Source organism: Centropristis striata, chromosome 19 (genome assembly GCF_030273125.1).
Source record: "Centropristis striata isolate RG_2023a ecotype Rhode Island chromosome 19, C.striata_1.0, whole genome shotgun sequence".
Taxonomy (NCBI): Eukaryota; Metazoa; Chordata; class Actinopteri; order Perciformes; family Serranidae; genus Centropristis; species Centropristis striata.
In genome coordinates this window covers 33,729,996-33,756,298 of record NC_081535.1, presented here as the reverse complement: position 1 = coordinate 33,756,298, position 26,303 = coordinate 33,729,996, and the positions used below count along the sequence as shown (strand labels likewise).

The window sequence follows — 26,303 nt, the reverse complement described above, 5'->3', positions numbered from 1 at the left end:
CTCTTTATCTTGAAATTAGTTAGTAAATAGTTTGTTCCTTATCAAATATTATGGTACACATGAAGTTAGAAAAAATATATGACTTGTTCACACCAAGTACAGGAATATAGACTAATATTTCTGAAACTCTCTAATGTTTTGTATATATTATTATTTCGTCACCCTGTTAAAATAATCGCCTAACTCATTTTTTTTAAAAAGGACCACAAATAGCACAACAAATAAGAGAAATTTGCACTTAATTGTGCAAAAAGAGAACAATACAAACTATTTGTATTTTTTTATATTATGATTTTTTTAAAATTACTATTTATTGTTTCATTATAATTAAATTATATAATATAAATAATTACTGGCAAAAGAAAGGAGGAAGAAAGTTTTCATATGGTATGACCCATTAAAGTCATTAAATAATATAAGAATAATAAATTACACCATGTATATACAGAAGCAGAGGTGGAAGAAGTACTCTTAATATTTTACACAAGTAAAAGTGGCAATTCTACAGTGTAGAAATACTGTACGATTAAAAGTCGTAATCAAAATGTTTCTTCTGACTTGAAACTCCATGCTGAGTAATAGTATAAACATATTAATAGTAATAGTACAAACATATTAATAGTAATAGTACAAACATATTGGCATCTTAGCATACTTAAAGTACCAAAAGTAAAGGTACTCTATACAGAATGGCTCATTTTAGATGAATATTTATTATAAAAAGGACCACAAATACTACAACAAATAAGAGAAACTTGCACTTAATTGTGCAAAAAGAGAACAATACAAACTATTTGTATTTTTTTATATTATGATTTTTTTAAATTACTATTTATTGTTTCATTATAATTACATTATATAATATAAATAATTACTATAATACTATATTTTTACTTGTAAAATGTTCATACAGTGGTGCATATATAAGTTAAACGAATACAATTAATAAAAGAAATATAATTAAATAAATAATTGTTTTGTTTGTCCCGCATTTCCCAACAAAGAAATAAGAGTTATCAGAACTATTGTCCCTTGTTGTGAACCCCAACTTAAAGATATAAGTAACAACAACTCACCAACTTGTTTTTGAGCAGACAACTGGCTTCCTTTGTTGTGCTAACTTACATTATTGCCCTAAATGTCAGTAATTTATATTTCCAAGTTTTACCAACTTAAATCACTGTTTTAGGCCAAAAAAATACAAGTCGGCTTGTATAAACATAATGTATAAATACGTTTTTGAAATCTGACGCACTTTAGAAACTAACCTGTAGTAGGACAAAACTAGATACAATAATATGCAATTTCAAATGCACTTTTGTTGCGTGAAAATCACTTTTATAGTTTTGATTATTTTAATTTTTGACCAAAACAAATCTTTGGTAACATTTCACAATAACCAACTAAATAATGTTTATAGATGGTTTATAAACCAATTATTAACCATTTACAAAGTGCTTTACATATTTGATCGTTAAATATTTTCAACCAATTTCTCAAAGGTATATGAATCATTTCAAAATCATTAACATACTTAATATGGAGTTAAAATATTAAAATGGGTGCAACTAAAACTATTTATAAACAATTAATTATAATTTAATTGTTTAATAGTAGTAGTATAAACTTACATTAATAGACATGTTTATAAATGAATATACATCTATTTGCCATTTATACATGATTAAGTTAGTTAAACATTAATAAATTATGTATTTACCATTCTAAATGGTCCATAAACAGTTTATAAATGATGATTAAACATTAATAAACTATCTGTTTACCGTTTATAAATGATGGTTATTGTAAAGTGTTACCAAATCTTTTTATGTCTGATGTGTTGCTAGAATCATTCCACTGTGTTCTTTATGGGACAAATAAATGAGTCAGTCATATTTATATAAAAAAGCTTAATTTATTGTGCAACAACAATATTATAGTTCCAGTGGAGTTGATGAGGGGTAGGAAAACTGCATGGAAAAAGGAAGCAGTGCAAGAACTTTCATGCACAGGCATCGCTGGAGGAGAAATAACTGATAACTGAGGAAAATGTTTGTGTATCTACTGAAAAAGTGTGCTGGTTTGGATTTTACAAGTTGCTCTAATCTGGAGCGTTCAGTCCTGTTGCAAACATTAAAACATAAAGCAAAGAAAGTGACAAGCAGGAATGTAAAGGAAAAAAGGAACAAAAAAGGCGGCTTGATTCAAGTAAACACATATTTCCTTCAAGTTTGATAAATTTGGCCCAAAGTAAACATGTAAAATACATATAAAAACATAAAATAAATACATTTTCAAGTCAAAAGTGTCCATAAACCCATGAATAAAATGGCAGTGATAATTCCAGGTGGATGAATGTCTCTGTTGGAAAGTCCTTTTGATCGTTAACATGGCAGATTTTTAAAAACCTACACCTGAATATGGCAAGTAAAACATATCATCGTATTAATATTTCTGCGACTATAAAAGTAAACGACTTTACAAATCTGTGTTTTTACTAAAATATATACTCCAAAAAATTGCAATATCTTTCAGACATATCAAAAATATCCCAGAGTAATAAGTATAAAAAGATGCATGACTGTACAGATGGACGTATGGCACAGAGAGACAATCAGTGCAGTGTATAAAACCAAGACACTCAAAGTTGTAGCTTCTACACTGTGATGTAAAAAGACAGACATTGCTATATGTTGGCAGAGGAGCGGAGGACGTGGAATCTCTTCAGAGTCATGCGGATCGATCCCAGCTCTCGATTCAGTCTCTCCAGACGGTTCTCTAAGGCCACCTGACAGGAAACCAGAGCAGGAACATGAGCAGAAACATGAGACACCTTCACCTGAGCTGCTTCGTCAACCTGAAACCAACTCTGGTGCATTTTGTCAGGTAGTTTTGTTTTTAATAACTTCTAACTTTTTGGAGATTTCTGCAAGAATTTCAATTTTTTGGGAATTGGATGGTGAGCACTGCTGTTGTGTAAAGCAGCTATTCTCAACCTGGGGGTCGTGAGATGATTTCTGGGGGTCGCCAAATCATTTTGGAAGTCAGCTCTGTCTCCACTGTGTTAAAGTGTTCATGTGTTTTAGTCTTTTTGGTCATTTAATGTCTTTTTTTGTGTTTTTTTAGTCATTATTGTGTCTTTTTTTGGCCATTTTGTGTCTTTTTTTGGGCCATTTTGTTTATTTTTTTGGGCCATTTTGTGTCTTTTTTGTCATTTTGTTTCTTTTTTTGGGCCATTTTGTGTCTTATTTTTGTCATTTTGTGTCTTTTTTTGTCATTTTGTTTATTTTTTTGGGCCATTTTGTGTCTTTTTTGTCATTTTGTGTCTTATTTTTGTCATTTTGTGTCTTTTTTTTGTCATTTTGTGTCTTTTTTGTCATTTTGTTTATTTTTTTTGGGCCATTTTGTGTCTTTTTTGTCATTTTGTGTCTAGTTTTTATCATTTTGTGTCTTTTTTGTCATTTTGTGTCTAGTTTTTGTCATTTTGTGTCTTTTTTGGTCATTTTGTGTCAATTTTTTGTCATTTTGTGTCTTTTTTTGGTCATTTTGTGTCTTTTTTTGGTCATTTTGTGTCTTTTTTTGTCATTTTGTGTCTTTTTTGGTCATTTTGTGTCTAGTTTTTGTCATTTTGTGTCTTTTTTGGTCATTTTGTGTCTAGTTTTTGTCATTTTGTTTCTTTTTTTGGGCCATTTTGTGTCTTTTTTTGTCATTTTGCGTCTTTTTTTGGTCATTTTGTGTCTTTTTTGTCATTATTGTGTCTTTTTTTGTCATTTTGCGTCTTTTTTTGGTCATTTTGTGTCTCTTATCCGGGGAAAATTATCTCAAGATAATCATAATATCTGGTGTCTTACCTCATCTAACCGGGTCTGTAGAGTCACTCTCCCTCCTGCTCCAGGCATCCGACTCAAAGCTGCCTCAATCTGACACACACACACACACACACACACACACACACACACACACACACACACACACACACACACACACAAAAAGATTAATAATTTATTAACAAAAATAATTACATTGATGCAACAAGCGGCACAAGACAGAAAGCCCAGGGAGGGGAAGAAGGGGGAATGTGGACATGAACTTCCTAAAAATAGAAGTCATTTAGCAGCAGGATAAAAACAATGGAGTCTGTGTTACATAAGAGGTCAGGTAGGGATTAGAGTTGGACAGTTGAGCCCTCAGAGATACTAAAACTCAACTCTTCTCTCACTAAATGTCCTCTGCTGTCATAAAGAGCGTCCTGGCTGACGTGATGAGTCAAGTCTCTGATCTCACCTATAAACTTGTATATTTGTTTTAATGTTAGCTAATTGTTGGGGTACCATCCGCAATTTCTACTGATTACATACATAAACATCACTGCTTTATTATGATTACTATACTCCCTCTTCCCCATTAATATCTTCGCTATCTATTATATATTTATTTACTTTTTAGGTATTAGGGCTACATGCAAGGCAAGATGCACTTTATATTCTTAAAAATGGGAACTCCCAATATCATAAAATGACCATTGCTGGTATTTAATAAATGTAATGTGTATTGATTATTGTGCATTTAAAATAGCACTTTATATTTACTGTGCAATCGGGCAATCTGCAATATAATTACGCACCTAACACTTTAACACTTAAGCACTCTGCACTTTAATCAACCCTTTGATATAATAAACGTAGCGTTTAACACTAGTGAAATACGTTTGGTCCCCTGACCCTTGACCTTTGACCCCTGGCCTGTATGTTCCATGATCCACTATACTTTTCATTGTTCTTGCTTCTCTTTTTCTTTTCTGTTCTATTGTGCTCAAGGACACGTTTTCTCTCCTCCTGCTCATTCTGGCCATGAAGGCCAACTGCCAACTTGTTGTTATCGTTGTTTTATTGATTTTATTGTTATGGTATTGACATCAACCTGCCAAAGGGACTAAAGATGGAAATGAGCTGTTGGCTATAATCTTGCATATTTACATGTATATGTTCATTAATATGTATTGTCCCTGTTTTAAATAAATAAACTCAAACTCAAACTCACCTGCAGTTTCTCCTGCGTCAGCTCGTCAAACAGCTTCTCGGCCTCAGCCAGCGAGTGGAGTCTGTCCAGGAGGAGAGGAGCCGAGTCCTCGTAGGAGTCCTGCAGGTCGGAGACTCCCTGCTCCTCCCAGCCCAGCTGGGAGCCTCCCTCCTGTGGGTTCATGCTGCCGGAGGACTCCTGCTGCTGGAGGTCTGAGGGGGAGGAGGACACACAGTCTGATGCATCAGCAGATATTTACACTGAAAAGCAACTCAAAAGATAGTCAAAATTGCAACCCGGTCTCACAGGAATCCGTGAAATAGCCATGGATTCCGCTTAACTCAAAATCTGTGGAATAGCCACGGAATCGCTCAAATTTCCGTGAAACTGACACGGATTTCGCTACAATGCAAGTTAATGCCAGTCATATCCCGTGGCTATTCCAACATACAAAGTGATTATGTACATTCACTGAGTGAAGATTTAGAAAATAAAACATATATTTCTTGCTAGAAATGTGATCAAAATCCATTTTTATGCAGAAACTAAGTCAAAATATTGATTTTTCACTAAAAATGAGAGAACTGTCCGCCATGTTTTTTGTTCTGACCGCCGGGACCTTGAAAGTCACGTGACTTAGACACAAACCAATAGCCACGGGATATGACTGTCATTAACTTGCATTGTAGCCAAATCCGTGTCAGTTTCACGGAAATTTGAGTGATTCCGTGGCTATTCCACGGATTTTGAGTTAAGCGAATCCGTGGCTATTTCACAGATTTCTGTGAGACCAGGTTGAAAAATTGTGAGTTTTCTTCCAAATAACTTTATTCTATGTCTCATTTAAAACATTCCCAAAAATAAACCGTTTGCACTAACCAGATTCTGTAAAAAAAACACCAACAAAATTAAATGATGCACTCCTTAGCACAACTAAAAAACCATGATTGTTGTTGATGTGAGATGAACGCTGTTAAATTCTTTATATACACTGTAAAAAAATATTCTGTAATCATTTAATTTGACTAAATACATTTGATAAAATGTATTAAATATAAATGTGTCCTTGATTTTGAGGCAGTTGTTTAAGTAACTTTAATATAAAAATGTTTGAGATAGAATCTACTTATTCTGACCACATTAAATATAATCTTTATGTGTCTGTAATTCTAAATCAAGAGAATTTTGAATGAATCCAACACAATAGAATTAGTCCGTTTTTAATCGACACTTAACACTTCCTGTTAAGTTATTAACTCAACTTGTAACGTAGTTAGATTTAATTAATAATATTGTGTGCAATCTGATGCCTCAATTTTATTGAGTAGCTATTGTTTATCTTTTTTTACAGTGTAGTCTATGGTGCGAGCATTTAGTAAATAAGAAATAAAAGCTTAAAAAAAGTTTCTTCAGTAAATGGTTAATAGACAAATCTTATTGTGAACAAATAGAAAATGTAAAGTCTCACTCTGGATTCAATCCAAAACAATGGAAACACATTTAAAAGGTTCAAATACTGTTGTTTTGTTCTGTATATTAAGGATTTAAGCATAAAATGATGCAAAACTAACATTTCGTATTATTCAAACTGTGAAGAAATACAAGACCAAACATAAGAGTGAATCTGGCCAAACCACCAGAGAAGATTAAGGTTTAAATGCTGCACATTCTGACCTTAACTTCTCTACGTCTTTTTCTTCAAAATATCTATTAGAGCTTGAATATATTACCATCGTCTCTGTCTGCTGACGTGAACTGGAGTCTCTTCCTGGGACTGCCGTTGTGGAATGAGTGACGTCTCTGGTCAACCGGTTCATCAAACCTGAAGACGGCACACAGCGTGATTTTTATTTCATTTTAACCAGCGTAAGATAGATGAAAGTCTTGTTCAAGAAGCTTTAGTTCTTTCTCACTGAGCCTTTTATAGTTCAGTTCATTCACAGACTGAATTCCAACAAGCTGTGTGACCCACTTTGAATTATAATTCATGGCAGCTGGATGACACCTTGTGGTAAATTTCAACATGTAGTGTTAAACAAATGTGTTGCACATTGTTACAAGTAGGTCATCTGTATTTTTTTTAAGTGAGAGAAGAGGCGCTTTTTACTAGATTTTGCAATAAGCTTCTTTCCCAGGACATGACGTCAGTATTTTTAAAATCCTAGCTGCAGCCCTGGCAGCTGGAGAGAGATTTAACTCTGGACAGAGCTGGGCTAGCTGCCCCCTGTGCATCCAACTTTATGCTAAGCTAAGCTAAGATAAGATAAGATAAGATAAGATAAGATAAGATAAGATAAGATAAGATAAGTTAAGATAAGCTAAGCTAAGATAAGATAAGATAAGTTAAGATAAGCTAAACTAAGCTAAGCTAAGATAAGTTAAGATAAGCTAAACTAAGCTAAGCTAAGATAAGATAAGTTAAGATAAGATAAGCTAAGCTAAGATAAATTAAGATAAGCTAAGATAAATTAAGATAAGCTAAACTAAGCTAAGCTAAGATAAGTTAAGATAAGCTAAACTAAGCTAAGCTAAGATAAACTAAGCTAAGATAAGCTAAGCTAAGATAAGCTAAGATAAACTAAGCTAAGATAAGATAAATTAAGATAAGCTAAACCAAGCTAAGCTAAGCTAAGCTAAGATAAGGTAAACTAAGCTAAGATAAGATAAGATAAACTAAGATAAGCTAAACTAAGCTAAGCTAAGCTAAGGTAAACTAAGCTAAGCTAAGATAAGATAAACTAAGATAAGCTAAGCTAAGCTAAGCTAAGCTACGCTGAGCTGATCACCTCCTATCTAACCCTTGTCAAGACAGCAAATAACTCCCAAAATGTGGAACTATTCCACTATTATTTTAGTCCAGGGGTGTCAAACTCAAATACACAGTGGGCTAAAATTTAAAACTTGGACAAAGTCGCGGGCCAACATTGATATTTATTGAAAAAATTGACCTAAACAAGTTCAAACGAAAACGAAATGGAACAAGCAAAGCTTGATATAACTTAATATTGCAAACATGCAAAATCGAATATCAAATAAAACAAACAAACACATCAACGGCATTCATTTCCTAAATAAAATTTAAATAAAAATCGTATGTCCCTTTATTTTATATGCAGCTTTTCTTTAAATTTAAATTTAACAGTAATCTTTTTCCACAGGCTAAAAATAAATGTAAGAATAAAATAACAATAATAAACCAAATGACTAATAATAATATCCTTCAATGAATGTGCAACCATTCAAGCCTTGGACTAGCAAGAAAAAGTGCATAAAGACACTTTAATTGTTGCTCAGTTTGCTCCACACTGATCTACTGTGTTCAAGCCAAAACACCAGCAGAGCATTCTGGGATTTGTAGTATTATTTGCGCTGTATAATACCGGCCGGCCAGCTCTGGTTGTCATTTGGTATTTTTCTCGCGGGCCAAATATAATTATACTGCGGGCCAAATTTGGCCCACGGGCCAGAGTTTGACACCTCTGTTTTAGTGTGTTGCTCACCTTTTGTGCAGGTGTTCCTCTCTGGGCATCAGGTGACCAAAAGCGGTGGAGTAGTTCTCCGTGGGGCAGCGTTTGGGACTGGACTTAGCAGACATCGGCATGAGCAAAGTTCCTCTCTTTGCTGGATTAGAGAGAGTAGCACACCGTTAATTAGGACTTTAAGACACTTTTAATTAGAATTTTAATACATCAATACATCATTAATTAAAAACTACACTCCCCAGAGAGTTTAGTGACTTCAAAAGATAAAATTGTCTGGCTTCTGTTACAAATAATTTATTGGGTTTGATTGAAGCTGCCAAAATAAAACTTGATGAACCAAAAATACAAAAAAAATCATATTAATCGATAAAATGTGGCATAAATTAGATTCTTTATTTTTGACCTCTCTATTAATTCCCTTATTTTTTAAATTTCCCTTATTTATTTATAGACATGTTGTAATTAAATTATTTGTGTTTGCATTTTATTGTTTATTTAAAATGTATTTTATTGTTGTTAAATGTATTTTTATTATATTTATTTCTACATTTATTAATTAATTTCAATTTTTTTTAAACATTAATTTATATTTAAATGTATTTATTTATTATTTCATTTTTTTCGTTAGCATTTTTACCCAATTTATATCCTCAAACCTATTAATTTTCTTATTGGTTGCATAATAGTTTATTTATCGATTTGTTTATTTCATTTATGTTGGATTTTGGTAGCTTCCATTCCCCATACCAAAAAGTGTGTGAATGACCTGCAAACACATATTTATGGCTGTAAAACATTAAAAATGTCTACTCTAAATTAGTTTCTAGAAGACAATGGAATGGCCACTGAGCCTGATACTGTGTACATTAACCCATTTAAGCCTGGAAATCATTTCCGCATTTCTACCATTGAAACCGGGAGCGCTGTTGTGTTATTCTACCATTAAGGCCGGGACAGACAGCGGATACGTCGTTTTGTAGTATTTTTTTCCACCTATTTTCGGTCTCTTGGCCAATGAAATGCATCAGAATCATGATCAGAATACATGTGGGACTGTCGCAATGCATCATGGGACTTTTCCAGAACTTATAAATCATGGAGGAAGACGACTATAGCGGAGGAGCTCAGCAGGAAGTGACGGAAGAGATCTGATGAAAACAGCGCCGATGATTTTATTGCTGATCCGACTTTGAACCCTCGGAACCAATCGACCGGCATTTATGGATGAGGAATATGTTTTTAGACAACATGTTTTCACCGAAGAACAGACAGATTTGTGGCCATCTGGAGATAATAATATTATTAATAATAATAATATATTAATATTAATAATAATAATAATTGATTGTGATGATGATATAAGAAATCATGACTGTTTATGTCTTATATTACTTTATGCGTCGTTGAGTACCCTGAAAAGTGCAATATATAAAATGTATTATTATTATTTATTATTATTATTATTATTATTATTATAATAATTATTATTTTTATTACAGTAGGCTAATGAGAACTATGTCTATTTCTTCCAGTGGTCATATCATGTTTGCATCTTGCTAATGGGCATGTATTAGTATTATGCATAGGATTTTTATTCAGACAAATGTAACATTTGCTGAGTTTGTTGATTTAAAAAAAAAACTTTATTGAAGGTTTGGACATAAACTCAACTTCTCATGAAAGCCACAGGTATAAGCTCTCAAATACTTTTTGAATTTCATTTCTATCTGCTACAGAGGCTGAAAGAAAAAAATCTTCTGTTGAATTTCCAGAAAAACTTCAGGTTTTAGGGGGTTCTTTCATATTCACCCAGAGGTTTTACAGGCAGTTTTTACAGGCGTTTTAGGCCTTAATGGGTTAAAAACTTAATGAATAAGTGTGAAGATGAGTGTGAAGATGAAGAGGACATACTTGGTGTAGTTGTGGGTTTGTTTCGATGTTCTGGAGGAGGCAGTGAGGAGGATCTGTGGCCCTCTGGAGACAAACTCCTCTGAGCTCTCAGCAGAGCAGTAGCTCTGTTCACTCCTCCTCCTCCTCCTCCTCCTCCTCCTCCTCCTCCTCCTCCTCCTCCTCCTCCTCGCTCAGCTCTGACTCCTCCTGCAGGTTTGACCACCTCCCTGTCCGCCTGAAGCCCGACTCGCTCCTGAATCACCGGCTCTTTGTGTCTGCGCTCCACAAACCCGACCGTGGTCCTCTGATTGCCGACCCCTGCAGAGAGAAACCACAGACGTGATCAGCTCCAACTCAGAAACATCACATGAGGAAGAGGAAGAGGAATGAGGAAGGTGCTGTGTGTGTGTGTGCTGTGTACCAAAATTTACAGAAGAAATATTAGTTATCAGGGCGTTTGATCTGCTTAAAATTCCAATTGGACAATCAGTTGATTAATCAATCTACAAAAAAATCAAATCAAAATTTAAAAAAGAAATTGTATTTTAATTCAACAAAAAAGAATTAACATTGGAAAAAAAGAAAAATGCTAAATACAATATAATCAGAGTACTTAGAGCCTCTCAATGGTGAGCATCTGCTGTTTTTTCAATTAGTTCCCTTATTTATTTATTATTTATTTATCTATGTAATTTCCCTTTTTTATTTATTTATTTATTTACTATTTATTTATCTATGTAATTTCCCTTTTTTATTTATTTATTTATTTATTTACTATTTATTTATCTATGTAATTTCCCTTTTTTTATTTATTTATTTATTTATTAACTATTTATTTATCTATGTAATTTCCCTTTTTTATTTTTTTATTTATTTATTAACTATTTATTTATTTATGTAATTTCCCGTTTTTATTTATTTATTTATTTACTATTTATTTATCTATATCATTTCCCTTTTTTTTTTTATTTATTTATTTACTATTTATTTATCTATGTAATTTCCCTTTTTTTATTTATTTACTTATTAACTATTTATTTATCTATGTAATTTCCCTTTTTTATTTATTTATTTACTATTTATTTATCTATGTAATTTTATTTTTATTATTATTATGATTATTATTATTTATTTATTTTTTTTAATGCATTTTTAAAATGAATGTACATCATATACCTTTTCTAATTTATTCAGTCATATATTTGTTTATTTATTCATTAATATTTATAAATATAAATAAAGACTTGTTCAGCTGCAGCTTTGCATGCCATGATGTTGGAAAGAAATGTAAAGAAACGTGAGTCTTTGCTGTGATCGACCACTCTAAGCAGCTAGAATAGCTCCTGATTGTTCACTTCAGGTCATCACACAGTCAAATATAAATGTATAAAAGTGATTGCAGCTATTGTTCCTTCTGTCCCTGCTGCTGCTGCAGAAACCAGCCAGTCAGAAGACTGATTCAGACCCAAAGCCTGTCATCTAGTCAAGCAAATACTTTGTCTAATTTGTTACTCACTTTTATTTGCAAAGATTTGGAGATTAAAAAAAATTTTGCTAAACAACTAGAGAAGTGTTTCCTAAACCAGGGATTCCCAAAGTGTGGTGCGTGGACTGAATTAGTGCTATTCTGTTGCTGTGCCATTTATGTTATACCCTTGTTTTGTTTATCTAATGTCAAAAACTCTGTCAAAAAAAACAAAACGTGTATTGTTCTGTGTAGCTCCACCAATTATCTCTAATTTGTATATATTTTTCTGTTATGAAAACAATAAAAAATAAATACACAAAAAAAAAAAATTCTGTGCTGAGCTGTATTGTAGGGATAGTAACAGGAAAAGAAATTTTTGTACTGTAAATAAAAAAATAAAAATGTTGTTTAACTTAGACTGCTGCAACCTTGCCGTACAGGGAGACAAGAGCCATTTCTCTCTACATGTGGACACCTGATTGTTTTAAGAAAGACTTGAACATGAATTTAAAGATACAAACTTGTGAAATGTCAAGAAAAAAGGTGGGAGAACTTCAAAATCAATTCATGGAGAGGTGGTCGAATGTGGAGGGAACAGAGACGGACTGTTGCTGCAGAAAGAAGCTTTTTTGATTGATTATTTTTGCATATTCATACACCTGGTAGTTTAAATGAGGGCTTTTTGTTGATATGTTGTTTTTATAAAGCTTGTGGGGGGCTTTCAATTTATTGACTTTTGCTGCCAGGGAGAATATTTTGCTCTTTTGGATCAAGGATGCTGCTCCAATAAAAAGAAAGCTGTGAAACAATCTTCCTACTTTTTCATCTTCTATACCAGCTGTTCTCAACCTTGGGGTCGGGACCCCAATTAAAACGAGATGATTTCTGGGGGTCGCCAAATCATTTTGGAAGTCAGCTCTGTCTCCACTGTGTTAAAGTGTTCATGTGTTAATGTGTTTTAGTCTTTTTGGTCATTTTGTGGGTTTTTTTGGTCATTTTCTGGTCAATTTGTGTCTTTTTTGGTAATTTTGTTTCCTTTTTTTGGTCATTTTGTGTCTTTTTTTTGTCATTTTGTGTCTTTTTTGGTCATTTTGTGTCTTTTTTTGATCATTTTCTGGTCAATTTGTGCCTTTTTTGGTCATTTTGTTTCATTTTTTTGATCATTTTCTGGTCAGTTTGTGTGTTTTTTGATCATTTTGTGTTTTTTTGGTCATTTTGTGCCTTTTCTGGTCATTTTGTGCCTTTTTTGATCATTTTGTGTCTTTTTTGATCATTTTGTTTCGTTTTTTTGCTCATTTTGTGTCTTTTTTTGCTCATTTTGTGTCTTTTTTGATCATTTTGTTTCCTTTTTTTTGTCATTTTGTTTCTTTTTTGGGTGATCTGAACTGTGCGTGTGAGATTGTGTTCAGTGAGCGGGGGTCGCGGACAACATGCATGTTAAATTAGAGGTCGCGACTCAAAAAGGTTGACAACTACTGCTTTATACAACAGTTTCCTAAAGCGGTGATGGGTCTCTGTACCTTCTTTACTGCAAACCAGTTTTCCAGTAGCTTGTGTTTTATATGAAAAATATAATTAATATATTCTTTAAAATAAAAATAATTCTAAGGGGGAACTTTGTATTGATGGTTAATTTTCTTGTGCTGCTACCGTGAAACTTTTCAGGGTGTTTTTCTTGATCCTGTTGCTTGTTATGCCAGACGTATCGCGCTGAATAATCAGTCTAATGTTTATGCATAACTGTCTGGAGCAAAGACATACTGTACTTTCTGAAGTTATAAAATACTTATTAAGAGACTCCACACAGACTTTTAATAAATTATTGAATCTCCTTCTTTACCATATTGGAGATAAAAACAATTATCTGCTTTTCCTTAAAAAGGAAAAGGTCAGAATTAGTAGTTATTCTTGACCAATACAGCTTCTGACCTGCAAGGTTTTCTATTCAATAAGAACATATCAAATAGCCTACTTTAAAAATCTATTTATTATTTTTTGGGGCTTTTTTTATTTTAAATAAATTTAAAAAATGTCTTCACTAGACTTGTGTCGATAAATCTGTCGTACAGTATCGCACCAATTGATCAAAAATCAAAATAAAGTTAAATAAATAAATTACAATAAAATCAAACAAAATAAAATATACAACAAAGATGGGCCCGACCTGCAAGTTTCTTTCAATTATTAAAAACATATCAAATAGCCTACTATTGTGTAATCTTGCCTTTTTATTTATTTATTATGGACTTTTTTTTCTTATTAAATTGTTTTTGTGTAATGTTCTGTCATGTTTTTCTTGTTCTTTGTTTACATAATACGTCATTAAATCTATCTTTGATTATTGTACCACTTGGTAAAAATCCCACTGAACAAAAATACAAAAATACAATTAAGTCTTATGGTCTGGGCACAGTGGCATTTTTTAAATTAAACTGCCGCCAGAGCGCCACCTAGGGGCCGATCAATAAAACCTTCAAGGGTTTTTCTCAAGAGGGCATTGACAATAAGTATACCAGGTTTGGTGTTAATCCGACCAACCGATTTGGAGATATAAAATACTTCAATTTAAAGAGCGCCACCTAGTGGTCATCGCCTAAAATTTTGCAGAGAGCCTCAGGGGCTCATGGGGAAGTAGTAGCCTGAGTTTCATGTCATTCAGACACACCAATGTGGAGATATGCAACACTTTGTGTTTTGTGTTGAAAATAGCGCCACCTGCAGGAAGTTGTTATTTAATAACTTGAGTATTCTTTGGGTAATCAAAATTCTTTTAATAACTTTTTGTCATGAGGGTCCATAGATGCTGTGTGCAAAGTTTGGTGCAAAACGACGAAATTGCCTAGGAGGAGTTCGAAAAAGTAGGTTTGCGACATTTCGCGAATTTGCGAAAAAAAACGGTAGGCGAAAATGGGAGTGGCCTATATCACGAGATTCAGCTCGACTCAGTGAACGCGTGGATATAAGTTTTTTGAATGTGCAATAAAGTATGTGGAAGTTATTAGCCTAAACGCACTTTCCTTTATTATAGCGCCACCTAGTGGTGGAAATTCAGGATGACAATAGATTATACAATTTTTCACCATGTGTGACTTATATTTAAAGTTTCATGAGTTTTGGGGTATGTTCAGGCAGTGAAATATGCGATCATTTGGGAAGAAGAATAATAAAAAGAAACTAGGACTGCGCGCAGTACTGAACGGGCCCTCGCAGTACACGCGTGTCGGGGCATGCTGCCGTTGGGGTGTGTGCGTTACAGGGGCCAGTCTATACCACCCCTATGAATTTCATTGCCTTAAGTCTTATGGTCTGGGCACAGTGACACTTATTAAATTAAACTGCCGCCAGAGCGCCACCTAGGGGCCGATCAATAAAATCTTTAAGGGTTATCCTCAGGAGGGCATTGACAATAAGTATACCAAGTTTGGTGTTAATCCAAGCAACGGATTTGGAGATATAAAATACTTTAATTTAAAGAGCACCACCTAGTGGTAATCGTCCAAAATTTTGCAGAGAGCCTCAGGGGCTCATGGGGAAGTAGTAACCTGAGTTTCATGTCATTCAGACACACCAATGAGGAGATATGCAACATTTTGTGTTTTGTGTTGAAAATAGCGCCACCTGCAGGAAGTTGTTATTAAATAACTGGAGTATTCTTTGGGTAATCAAAATTCTTTTAATAACTTTTTGTCATGAGGGTCCATAGATGCTCTGTGCAAAGTTTGGTGCAAAACGATGAAATTGCCTAGGAGGAGTTCGAAAAAGTAGGTTTGCGACATTTCGCGAATTTGCAAAAAAAAACTCCAGGCGAAAATGGGCGTGGCTTATATCACGAGATTCAGCACAACTCAGTGAACGCGTGGATATAAGTTTTTTGAATGTGCGATAAAGTATGTGGGAGTTATTAGCCAAAACGCACTTTCCTTTATTGTAGCGCCACCTAGTGGTGAAAATTCAGGATGACAATAGATTATAAAATTTTTCGCCAGGTATGACTTATATTTAAAGTTTCGTGAGTTTTGGGGTATGTTCAGGCATTGAAAAATGCGATCATTTGGGAAGAAGAATAAAAAAAAAAATAATAATAATAATAAATAATCATTCGAAATACAATAGGGACCTCGCAGGTCGTTGCCTGCTCGGGCCCTAAAAATGCAAGAATAGAATAAAATAAAAATAAAATAAACAGACTTCTACTTTGCAAAAAATTCACAACTGAGAATATAAAGATTATTTCAAATGTTTTGTGACCTCATTAGAAGAAGACAGATCTATTTATGTTTAAAGATGCTGATGTTGTTGTTTGTTTTGTTTTTTGTTGGTTTGTTCGTTGTTGTTTTTGGTTTTGTTTTAACTTTTATTCTTTTTTTTTCTTGTATACCAAAAAAGCATATAAAACTATGATTGCTTTGTGACAAACATGTATTCTAACCAATGTGAACTTGGCAATAAAAAGAATATTGAAAAAAAAGAAGAAGACAGACATGAGTTTGTATTCTGAGCATGAATAAAGTTGCTACAGTCTTGTGTGTGAGTGTGGGTCATACTGTGGGGGGTGGGGCTGTTCTTACAGGGGGCCCGGCTCTCCGTGGCTCTGGTCTCCTCCAGCTCAATCAGCGCCCTCATCATGGGCGTCAGGCAGGACCCGTCCCTCCGCCCGCCGGCGTCCCGCTGGCTCTGCTCCTGGAGTCGGTGCTGAGGCAGAGACTGCTCACACTCTGGAGGAGACGCACACCTGCAGAACACAATCTCAGTTAACCCATTTTGTAGTATTTGTATTTTTTTCCACCTATTTTCGGTCTCTTGGCCAATGAAATGCATCAGAATCATGATCAGAATACATGCGGGAGTGTCGCAATGCAACATCGGACTTTTCCAGAACTTATAAATCATGGAGGAAGACGACTATAGCGGAGGAGCTCAGCAGGAAGTGACGGAAGAGATCTGATGAAAACAGCGCAGATGATTTTATTGCTGATCCGGACTTTGAACCCTCGGAACCAATCGACCAGATTTATGGATGAGGAATATGTTTTTAGACAAGATATTTTCACCGAAGAACAGACAGATTTGTGGCCATCTGGAGATAATAATAATAATATTATTAATAATATATTAATATTAATAATAGGCTAATTGATTGTGATGATGATATAAGAAATCATGACATTGATATTACTTTAGTCGTCATTAAGTACCCTGAAAAGTGCAATATATAAAATGTATTATTATTATTCATTATTATTATGATAATTATTTTTATTTTTTATTACAGTAGGCTAATGAGAACTATGTCTTGTTCTTCCAGTGGTCATATCATGTTAGCATCTTGCTAATGGGCATGTATTAGTATTATGCATAGGATTTTTTATTCAGTCAAATGTAACATTTGCTGAGTTTGTTGATTTTTAAAAAAACTTTATTGAAGGTTTGGACAAATAAACTCAACTTCGTATGAAAGCCACGGGTATAAGCTCTCAAATACTTTTTGAATTTCATTTCTATCTGCTACAGAGGCTGAAAAATCTTCTGTTGAATTTCCAGAAAAACTTCAGGTTTTAAGGGGTTCTTTCAGAATTGCCCAGAGGTTTTACAGGCAGTTTTTTCCAGGCGTTTTAGGCCTGAATGGGTTAAACCAATGAAAATCTGAATTTACTTTGGTTGAGAATACATCTGCAACAATAACAACAACCCTACCTCCAGCTGCCACCAACTGAAGAGGCGTCCACAGAGCTCCCAGTGCCTGACGACTGATCATTTAATGGGTACTGTGACTTCTTGTGGAGACTGGACTGGTTGGTTTGAGTGAACGGAGGACATGGAGACTTCCTGCGGGTCACATCTGGCTCTGCTTTGCCTTTACTGGGCGACAGCAGCAGGTCAGGATGGTGGAAGAGCCTGCAGACATATTAAAAGGAACATTTAAACAAGATTAAGATTAAGAATCTACTTTTTTTTGCAATTAGAAAATGCATCACATATATTTTAAAGCATAGTATTCAAAGAAACATAGTATTGCTTAACCAAAGAAAATCGAATAGACAAAGAAAAGAAAAGACAGCAACACACACACTAAATAAATAAATAATTCAAATAAAATAAAATAAACAAAATAAATAAAAAAAAACAATAATAATAATAAAAATAATATCACAACCAAGGTTATAGTAGTTTTGGATGGGTTCTTATGGGTTAAAACCTCTCGTTTTTATTTTTATTTCAGTTAACAGAAATGTTTTTTAAATTCTAGTTTTTTCGTTATTTTGTTAGTTTTCGTTAACTATAATAACCTTGATCCCAACCCAGATAATCAGGTCCTGTGAGTGCTTACCCGGCCCCAGAAGGCTGCGTGTTATTGTGGCAGGTGAAGCGTGCTCTGGCCTGGTTCTCATGCTCCAGCTGCTTCACCTGAGATTCCAGTTTGGAGATTACTCTGACGGGGACAGAAAGACATAATACATGGTCACAAGACTGAATAAACATATAGAGGGACCTTCTCTTTACTGTATGTAAAAAAAAATGGGTACCGCTTTATAATAAGGTCCTTAATGGTTATTACAAGGACCTTAATATAAAGTGTGACCAAAACATTTAAAAGGTTTCTAGTTTGCATGAACATTGTCCTCTTTTCTGGTTTCCTGTCCCTCTTTAAAAAAGGCCACTCACAGATCTCTGAACCTCTCCATCTTTTTTTCCTCGGCTCTTCCTCCAGGTAATTTGTTTCAGTGCTAAAGCCGTCCTGACACACATATCGACGTTTTTTGCGAGCGGTCCGTCTGTGAATCTGCTGAATCGACTCGACACACTTCATCAGTGTAGAGTCCATGGCGCTGCCTCTGCTGGTGCCAATTTGCAGGCAGAGCTGAAAGTTGCTGCGTGGCGTCAGCCGATGCTATTGTCTATTTTCGACAGCAGAGAGGCCATCATTAGCTCTATTGATTACTCCTCTTCATCTCCATCTCCTGCTGTCTGCAGCTGGCTGGAGCCGGCCGATGACAATGTGAAGCTGTTTGACAGCGATAGTCCTGAACCTGATAACCTGATAACCACACTACAGCTGTAATGTCTGAGAAACTCATTTTGGTGTCAAACTCTGGCCCGTGGGCCAAATTTGGCCCGCAGTATAATTATATTTGGCCCGCGAGGAAATACCAAAATATAATACTACAAATCCCAGAATGCTCTGCTTGTGTTTTGGCTTGAACACAGCCTCTTTTTTGGTCAATTTGTCTTTTTTTTTGTCATTTTGTGTCTTTTTTGGTCATTTTGTGTCTTTTTTTTTGGTCATTTTGTTTCCTTTTTTGGTAATTTTCTGTCTTTTTGGGTAATTTTGTTTCTTTTTGGGGTCATTTTGTGTCTTTTTTGGTCAATTTGTCTTTTTTTTGGTCAATTTGTCTTTTTTTTGGTCATTTTGTTTCCTTTTTTGGTCATTTTGTTTCTTTTTTGGGTGATCTGAACTGTGCATGTGAGATTCTGTTGAACACAGTAGATCAGTGTGGAGCAAACTGAGCAACAATTAAAGTTGTCTTTATGCACTTTTTCTTGCTAGTCCAAGGCTTGAATGGTTGCACATTCATTGAAGGATATTATTATTAGTCATTTGGTTGATTATTGTTATTTTATTCTTACATTTATTTTTAGCCTGTGGAAAAAGATTACTGTTAAATTTAAATTTAAAGAAGGCCGCATATAAAATAAAGGGACATACGACTTTTATTTGAATTTTGTTTAAGAAATGAATGCCGTTGATGTGTTTGTTTGTTTTATTTGATATTCGATTTTGAATATTTGTAATATTAAGTTATATCAAGCTTTGCTTGTTCCATTTCGTTTGAACTTGTTTAGGTCAATTTTTTCAATAAATATCAATGTTGGACCACGACTTTGTCCAAGTTTAAAATTTTGGCCCACTGTGTATTTGAGTTTGACACCCCTGCCTTATACAGTTGAAACCAGAAGTTTACATACACTATATAAAAAGACACATATGCTTTTTTTCTCACTGTCTGACATGAAATCAGACAATCACTTTTCCTGTTTTAGGTCCGTTAGGATTACCAAAATTATTTCTATTTGCTAAATTCCAGAATAATGAGAGAAGGATTTTTTTAGACAATTTTTTATTACTTTCTTCAAAGTCAGAAGTTTACATACACTAACATTATTATGCCTTGAAACAATTTGGGAAAGCCCAGATGATGCTGTCATGTTTTTACAGTTTCTTTTTATGGTAAACTGTGTATTTTTGCAGATTTTTTTAAAGAAAAGAATACTTTTCAAACCGGCAGGTTTTGGGGTTAACCTCACCAAAGAAAGCAAATGACTATATTTCCCCAAAATGTTGATCTATTTCTTTAAAATCAGTATAAAAAAGTGATTTCATTGAGGATCACTAAAAGGTATACAAGGTTTCCAGTGGCATCACATACCATAGACATTTCTTTTTACAGTGGAGCATAAGATAGTAATAGTAAATTGTTTTGTTTTTTTCAACTTGATATTTCCCAGGATAACAACAACTGGAAAGTTGAGAATTTTATTGATTCACTAGACTGAAAACTAAAATTATAAAATTCATACAACACTAATCTACTCATGTCACAATGTTCGTCGTCCTGTCAAATACCTCCAGCCTTGTTCACAGTCCTGTCTCGAACCAAGTTAAGTGTGTCAAGTTTTGTTTGTTGAATAGCTTTTCCTCTGAAACAGAGTGATTTTTTGTTCATAGTTTTCTGGTTAGTTTCTTTATTTTCAAAGTCTGAGTAATTTTTTGTAGCATTGTTTTCCTCCTTTTGGAGCGTTTTCTGTTTGTTAATTTTATAACCTAGATTAGAGTAGATAGTTTCTTAGCCTGTGAGATTTTTCTCTTTGGAGTGATTTTGTTTTGTTTATAAATTTTCATAGAATATTTCCTATAAGATCAGAGTACCGTAGTTATTTTTTCCTCCTTCGGGAGCGCTTTGTGTTCTGTGTTTGTTTTGTGTTCTTGGTGTGTCTTCGGACCTTCTAGACGTTCATAGCTTGTTTATTTATCATTGCTGTCTAAGAGAAATCTATTCAGATAAATAAAACCTGTCATTACCGCTGCCTATCTGCATCTGAGTCCTCCTTTTTGCCCAAGCCTGACAACTCACCTCTTCAGTTCTGATATCTGATCGTGGGCATCGACCAGCTTGTTCTCTGTCGACACCACGTTGATCTGTAGAGGATGAATGAAGGCATGACATGAAGAAAACTGATTTTGTTTGTCAGCGTGATGATTTAACATGTTTCAAACTGATCCAATAACCAAACAGAATGTTAAAACGTCAGTTTCAGTTAGAGATCCGTTACCTTCAGTCCCTCATGATCCTTCACCAGAGAGTCATATTCTCCAAGCAGCTGAGGAAACAAAACAACAGACATCTCAGTCATGGAGAACAACATTAGGCTTGACAGAGAGATATGTTTAACCCTTTGATGCACAACATGGGTCTAAAGTGACCCGACAGAGTATTTATCTTTGCAATAAATTATTTTCATCATTCAGTATTCCAGGTTTTCCTCAATTAGTTTGTTTTTGATCATCATACATCTTAATTTTATGTTTTCCTTTATTATTTTTTGATAAAATCCCATTTTGTGTCACTACTCTTCTAATGCACAACATGGGTTTAAAATGACCCATATCCATTTTTTAGTTAAGTAGCTTGTTAAGCTAACTACTTAGCTAACTTATTGGCTAAGTAGCTTGCTAAGCTAACTACTTAGCTAACGTATTGGCTCAGTAGTTAGCTAAGTAGCTTGCTAAGCTAACTACTTAGCTAACTTCTTGGCTAAGTAGCTTGCTAAGCTAACTACTTAGCTAACTTCTTGGCTAAGTAGTTAGCTTAGCAAGCTACTTAGCCAAGAAGTTAGCTATGTAATAATACAAAAACTTTTTTTCTTCATAAAGTATGAGAAGCAAAATGGAAATAATGATCTGTTGTTATCAAAAACAAGATATTTAAAGAATACTTGGAATATTCGATCATAAAATAAGTTGATATCAAAAGATAGAGCACAGAAACACACAGCAGCATTAAATAACATGGGGAATGAATGTGACCCATGTTGTGCATCAAAGGGTTAAAAAAAAAAAAGAAACAGAAAAAAGTAAGGATGAACCGATTCACTTTTTCTTTACTGACATGATCCATTCTTCACAAACAGGACTGTGCAGCTGTGATAAAAAAATCTCTTTTAATTTATTTTTCCTCAGAAACCAAATCCAGCCTTTACTGCTCTGTTATTTTACTCTTGCTGCTAAAAGTTTTCTTGTTAATAAAATGTAAGAAGCATTCTTCTTTATCAAGCTTTGTGAAACATATAATTAAATCTGGGCCAAATTTGGCCCGCAGTGTAATTTTATTTGGCCCGCGAGGCAATACCAAATGATTATATTATTGTACTATAAAAGCTGACCCGCCGGTATTATACGGCGCATTTACCGCTAATACTACATTTATTATTGTTATTTTATTTTTAAATGTATTAACCTGTTGAAAAACTTTATTTTGATATTTAAATCAGAAGGATGCAAATAGAAAAGAGGCATACGATTTTTATTTAATTTTTATTTAATAAATTAATGACATTGATGTGTTTTTTATTTGAAATTTGATTTTGCATGTCTGCACTATTTAGTTATATATTGTATGTTTATAAGCGTTGCTGGTTCCATATTTAATGTTAAAGCAAAACATGTTTGGTATATATTAAAAGGTTTATTTGTTCAATGTTGGCCCGCGATTTTATTCAAGTTTTAAATTTTGGCCCATTGTTTTTGAGTTTGACACCCCTGCATTAGGGTTTCAAAACAACATCCCTTCAAAAAAAAAAAAATGGATGATGGAAGCTCCCAAATCCAAAATAAAAGAATAGATTACACTTGAATTAATAGGCCACAATGTATCATGTAGCAATGTATCAATGTAGCAACAATACTAGAGGCGCTATTTAATAAAATGTGACAAGAACTGACATTTCTGTTTGTATTCACCAATTACTCAATTACTTCACTTTAACCTCCTGAGACCCGAGCTTTTGTTTGGTATGTATTGTTAGTTTCTCCTAGATATTTTGGATTTGTAGGACCTGATAAGTACAAAAACTAAGCATTGTCTTTGAACAGGAAGTAGTTTTTGAAAAAAACAATGGGTTAATTTTACTGTAAAACACAATTAATTCACCCGTCTATAAAACGTTTTATTTCCTCACGTTTACACCCTCTCTTTGGAAGGACGATAGTTAAAGTCGATTCGTCCTCAAACGATTACTTCCTGATTAGCAGTTTCGTAGCTTGTTGCTATTGCTAAAAATAGTCAAACTTGCACAGAATATCAAACTGCAAACCTTATTAAGCACAAATACACAAGTTTTAACCATAAAATGAGATCAGGTTTTGTACCTGGTCCACTTTTTTTCTGGGCATAAGCTGTTGATTGACTTTACCAAGATGCTGCCATCTGATTTTTACACTAATTGATGTATTGTACTTTTTCAAGAGTGTGTAATGCTGAGGACAACTTGTTATAGTTAAGCAGAATTAAGTATAAGGTCCAGAAAACCTAAAAAGAAATGTCCACATATGAGGACGCAGGGCCACAGGAGGTTAAATGTATTTCTCAATATAAATAGATGCAAAGTAAATAAATAGGATAGGGCAAATAAGAGGAAAGGTAACAGGGTTGACATATGTTTGCAGACTCACATCCTGCAGCATCTTGTACTCCCTCTCCCTCCTCCCCTCCTTCTCCTCAGCCTCCCTGCAGGCTTTCTGCAGCGACTCCTCCAGCTGTCGTACTTGGGTCTTCAAACGAGCTGCCAGGGCGTCCTTCTCCTTGCCGGCTCGTTTGCTTTCTTCTAGCCGCTGCTGCAGGGATTTCACAGTCGCACCTGCTACAGCGTAGCGCTCGGGCCATTCTGCCTGGAAACAGAAAGCCACATCCATGTTAATTAATGCGGAAAAAATGGTTTAATATTGAAAGAATTGATGTGCATGTTATATTAACCCATAAGAACCCAAATATCCTTAAAGGAATATTATGGGGGATATACCACAGACCAAGCGAACCACATAGAACACATTCATGTTGTATGTATATTTATGTAAGTAAAAAAATTACTACTCCTAAATGTCAAAGATCTGTGATGTGACATAAACGTTACATTGGGCGTTTATGGTATTTGTGTTCATAATATTTCTTATTTTAAATTAAATAAACTAGACAAATTTTGTGCTTACAGAAACACAAATTTGCCTTTTTCTTTGCATCTCCACAACATATATCAAAATTGTGACATTAATAGTGCTGTTTAACAATAAATTGTTTTTCAGATTTGTTTTTAAGTAACAAAATAATAATAAATAAATTGCCGTTTTGTTTGCATCTCCATAACATATATCAAAATTGTGACAGGACAGGAAATATGGTCAGAAAAAGTTAAATGCAATACAGGATTAGAATTGTTAAATGGGTTTAAACTTAGATTCTAGAAGATTTAAAGTGTTTGTTACAAGGGTGTCACCATGGGTTCTTATGGGTTAAAAAGTGACTAATTAAAAAATTAAAATGTGATAAGTTCATGAGATTTAAACCCTTAGTTTGAGGCATTTAAAGCTTGTAAGGGCTTTCTGATGCTTGGAAAGTTGCTCTGGGTTCTAGTCTAGTGAAATACAGAATAGATTAATCTCTACATAGATATATACACACCATAACAAATGATGTCTGCCACAATAAAGCACATATTATTATGACAACAAAAAGATGATTCATACCAGTTTTTTCTCCAGTAAGCTGTTTGTTGCCTCAAGTTCTTGAATGCGACCGGTGGCCTCAGCCATAGCTCTCTCCAGGTTCTTGCACCTGTTTATAACAAAAATCACAAAGTTAGAAAATTAAATATTGGAATTAAAGTTTGGAAACAGTAGCTTGATCAAAAAAGTCTGAACTTTAGATCCAACAAGGAGATTTTCCTTAGTTGTTACGGAGAAAATAAGTAAGTAAATAAACCTTTTATTAGTCAAACTATGAATATGCTATACCCTGAAAATAAAATAAATACAGTAAATGCAGAGTATTACCCACCTCTCTGTAAGAACATGGTTGCTCTTCTCTAAATCCTGCGGCAGATCTCTGAGCTTCAGTTTGTCTCGCAGGCTTCGGATCTCAGACTCGTAATAAGCTTTCAGATCGGCCACGTGTCGAGAGTGCTTCTCTCTCAGGTTCTGCCTCAGTCTGAGGAGGAAAACAAAGAAAAACGAGGACGAATGAAACTACTGACAGTGGAAGACTTCTAGCCTTGTATCATGGTCATGTATGATCTGCCAACTCCATCAGTTATATAATCAGTGTATTCTTTTAAAGCCTTAAAACCTCTTAAGCCTCTAAACATCAAGCAGTTTCAGGGTGTTTTTTTGTTTGTTTTTTTCCTCACTATGGCCTTGTTTTTTCACTGCAATATTTAAAATATATATTAAGTCTATAAGTCCTGCAGCTCTATGGAATCAGCACAATCATGGCTAGAAGTTGGGAGAACTCAAACTTGCCTTTTTGTTACCAATATTAGAAAAAACTGTTTCCCGCAATGATAAATGTTGTTATTTGGCTTTATATCATAGGTTGTATATAAATTAAAAGTCATTAAGTGAAAATGCAGTGAAAGGGTCAAAGTTAAAAGACCAAATCGGTAAACGTCCTCTTTTCTATCTATATAACATTATATATAACTTAACTGACACGTTGCCGTGGATACGCATTGTTCTGCTTCTCTCCTGGTGACGGCTCGCCTTGTTAGTGACCTGTCAATCAAAGGTAGCCCCGCCCCAAATCATACGATTCTTTATCTTCTATTTTCTTCTAAATGGAGCCATTATTAGAACTATTAACATCAAATTGTCTTGAAGAAGATTTTTTACTAGTGATTGAGACCATAGTGTTGTCCTGAAAAAATTCTGAGGTAATAAATCAAGTGAGAAGTTTTCAAATTTTGCATTGAAATGAATGGACAGATTTTTTTTTGCAGCCAAACTTAGCGCCCCCTGCTGGAATTTTTGGTAGAATGAAGCTTAAGGCACTTCCTGGTTTGCATCCTTGCTCAGACCCGGAAGTTGCCAACTGCTTCATATTATATATATATATATATATATATATATATATATATATATATATATATATATATATATATATATATATATATATATTTTTTTTTTTTTTTTTTCTTCATTTATTATGTGATTATATTTTGGGGATTTGTCAATAAAGTTATATATAACGTTATATAGATAGAAAAGAGGACGTTTACTGGTTTGGTCTCATAACTTTGACCCTTTCACTGTATTTTCACTTAATGACAGTTTATTTGAACGTTTTGTTCAGTAAAAATGTCTTGTTCAGTGTTTGGTTGGACTAACAGACACTCCAAGG

General features: G+C 34.1%; 1 protein-coding gene across 3 annotated transcripts in view; it reads right to left on the bottom strand.

The window, feature by feature from the left end:
• Window positions 1–1,899: 1,899 nt before the first annotated feature.
• LOC131992079 (M-phase phosphoprotein 9) overlaps window positions 1,900–26,303 on the bottom strand; it is a 40,889-nt gene continuing 16,485 nt past the window's right edge. For 2 of the 3 annotated variants that reach the window (XM_059357467.1, XM_059357469.1), the window contains exons 11-24: window positions 24,966–25,115; window positions 24,656–24,743; window positions 23,588–23,803; window positions 21,190–21,237; window positions 20,991–21,055; window positions 18,188–18,289; window positions 17,554–17,754; window positions 16,404–16,591; window positions 10,413–10,709; window positions 8,520–8,640; window positions 6,750–6,841; window positions 5,041–5,231; window positions 3,852–3,920; window positions 1,900–2,788 (exon numbers count right to left, since the gene is read on the bottom strand). In XM_059357467.1, the coding sequence (XP_059213450.1) occupies window positions 2,687–2,788; window positions 3,852–3,920; window positions 5,041–5,231; window positions 6,750–6,841; window positions 8,520–8,640; window positions 10,413–10,709; window positions 16,404–16,591; window positions 17,554–17,754; window positions 18,188–18,289; window positions 20,991–21,055; window positions 21,190–21,237; window positions 23,588–23,803; window positions 24,656–24,743; window positions 24,966–25,115 (1,930 nt within the window). In that variant the 3' untranslated portion in view covers window positions 1,900–2,686. The remainder of the gene's footprint in view (window positions 2,789–3,851; window positions 3,921–5,040; window positions 5,232–6,749; window positions 6,842–8,519; window positions 8,641–10,412; window positions 10,710–16,403; window positions 16,592–17,553; window positions 17,755–18,187; window positions 18,290–20,990; window positions 21,056–21,189; window positions 21,238–23,587; window positions 23,804–24,655; window positions 24,744–24,965; window positions 25,116–26,303) is intronic. The other variant, XM_059357470.1, reaches the window with a different exon arrangement.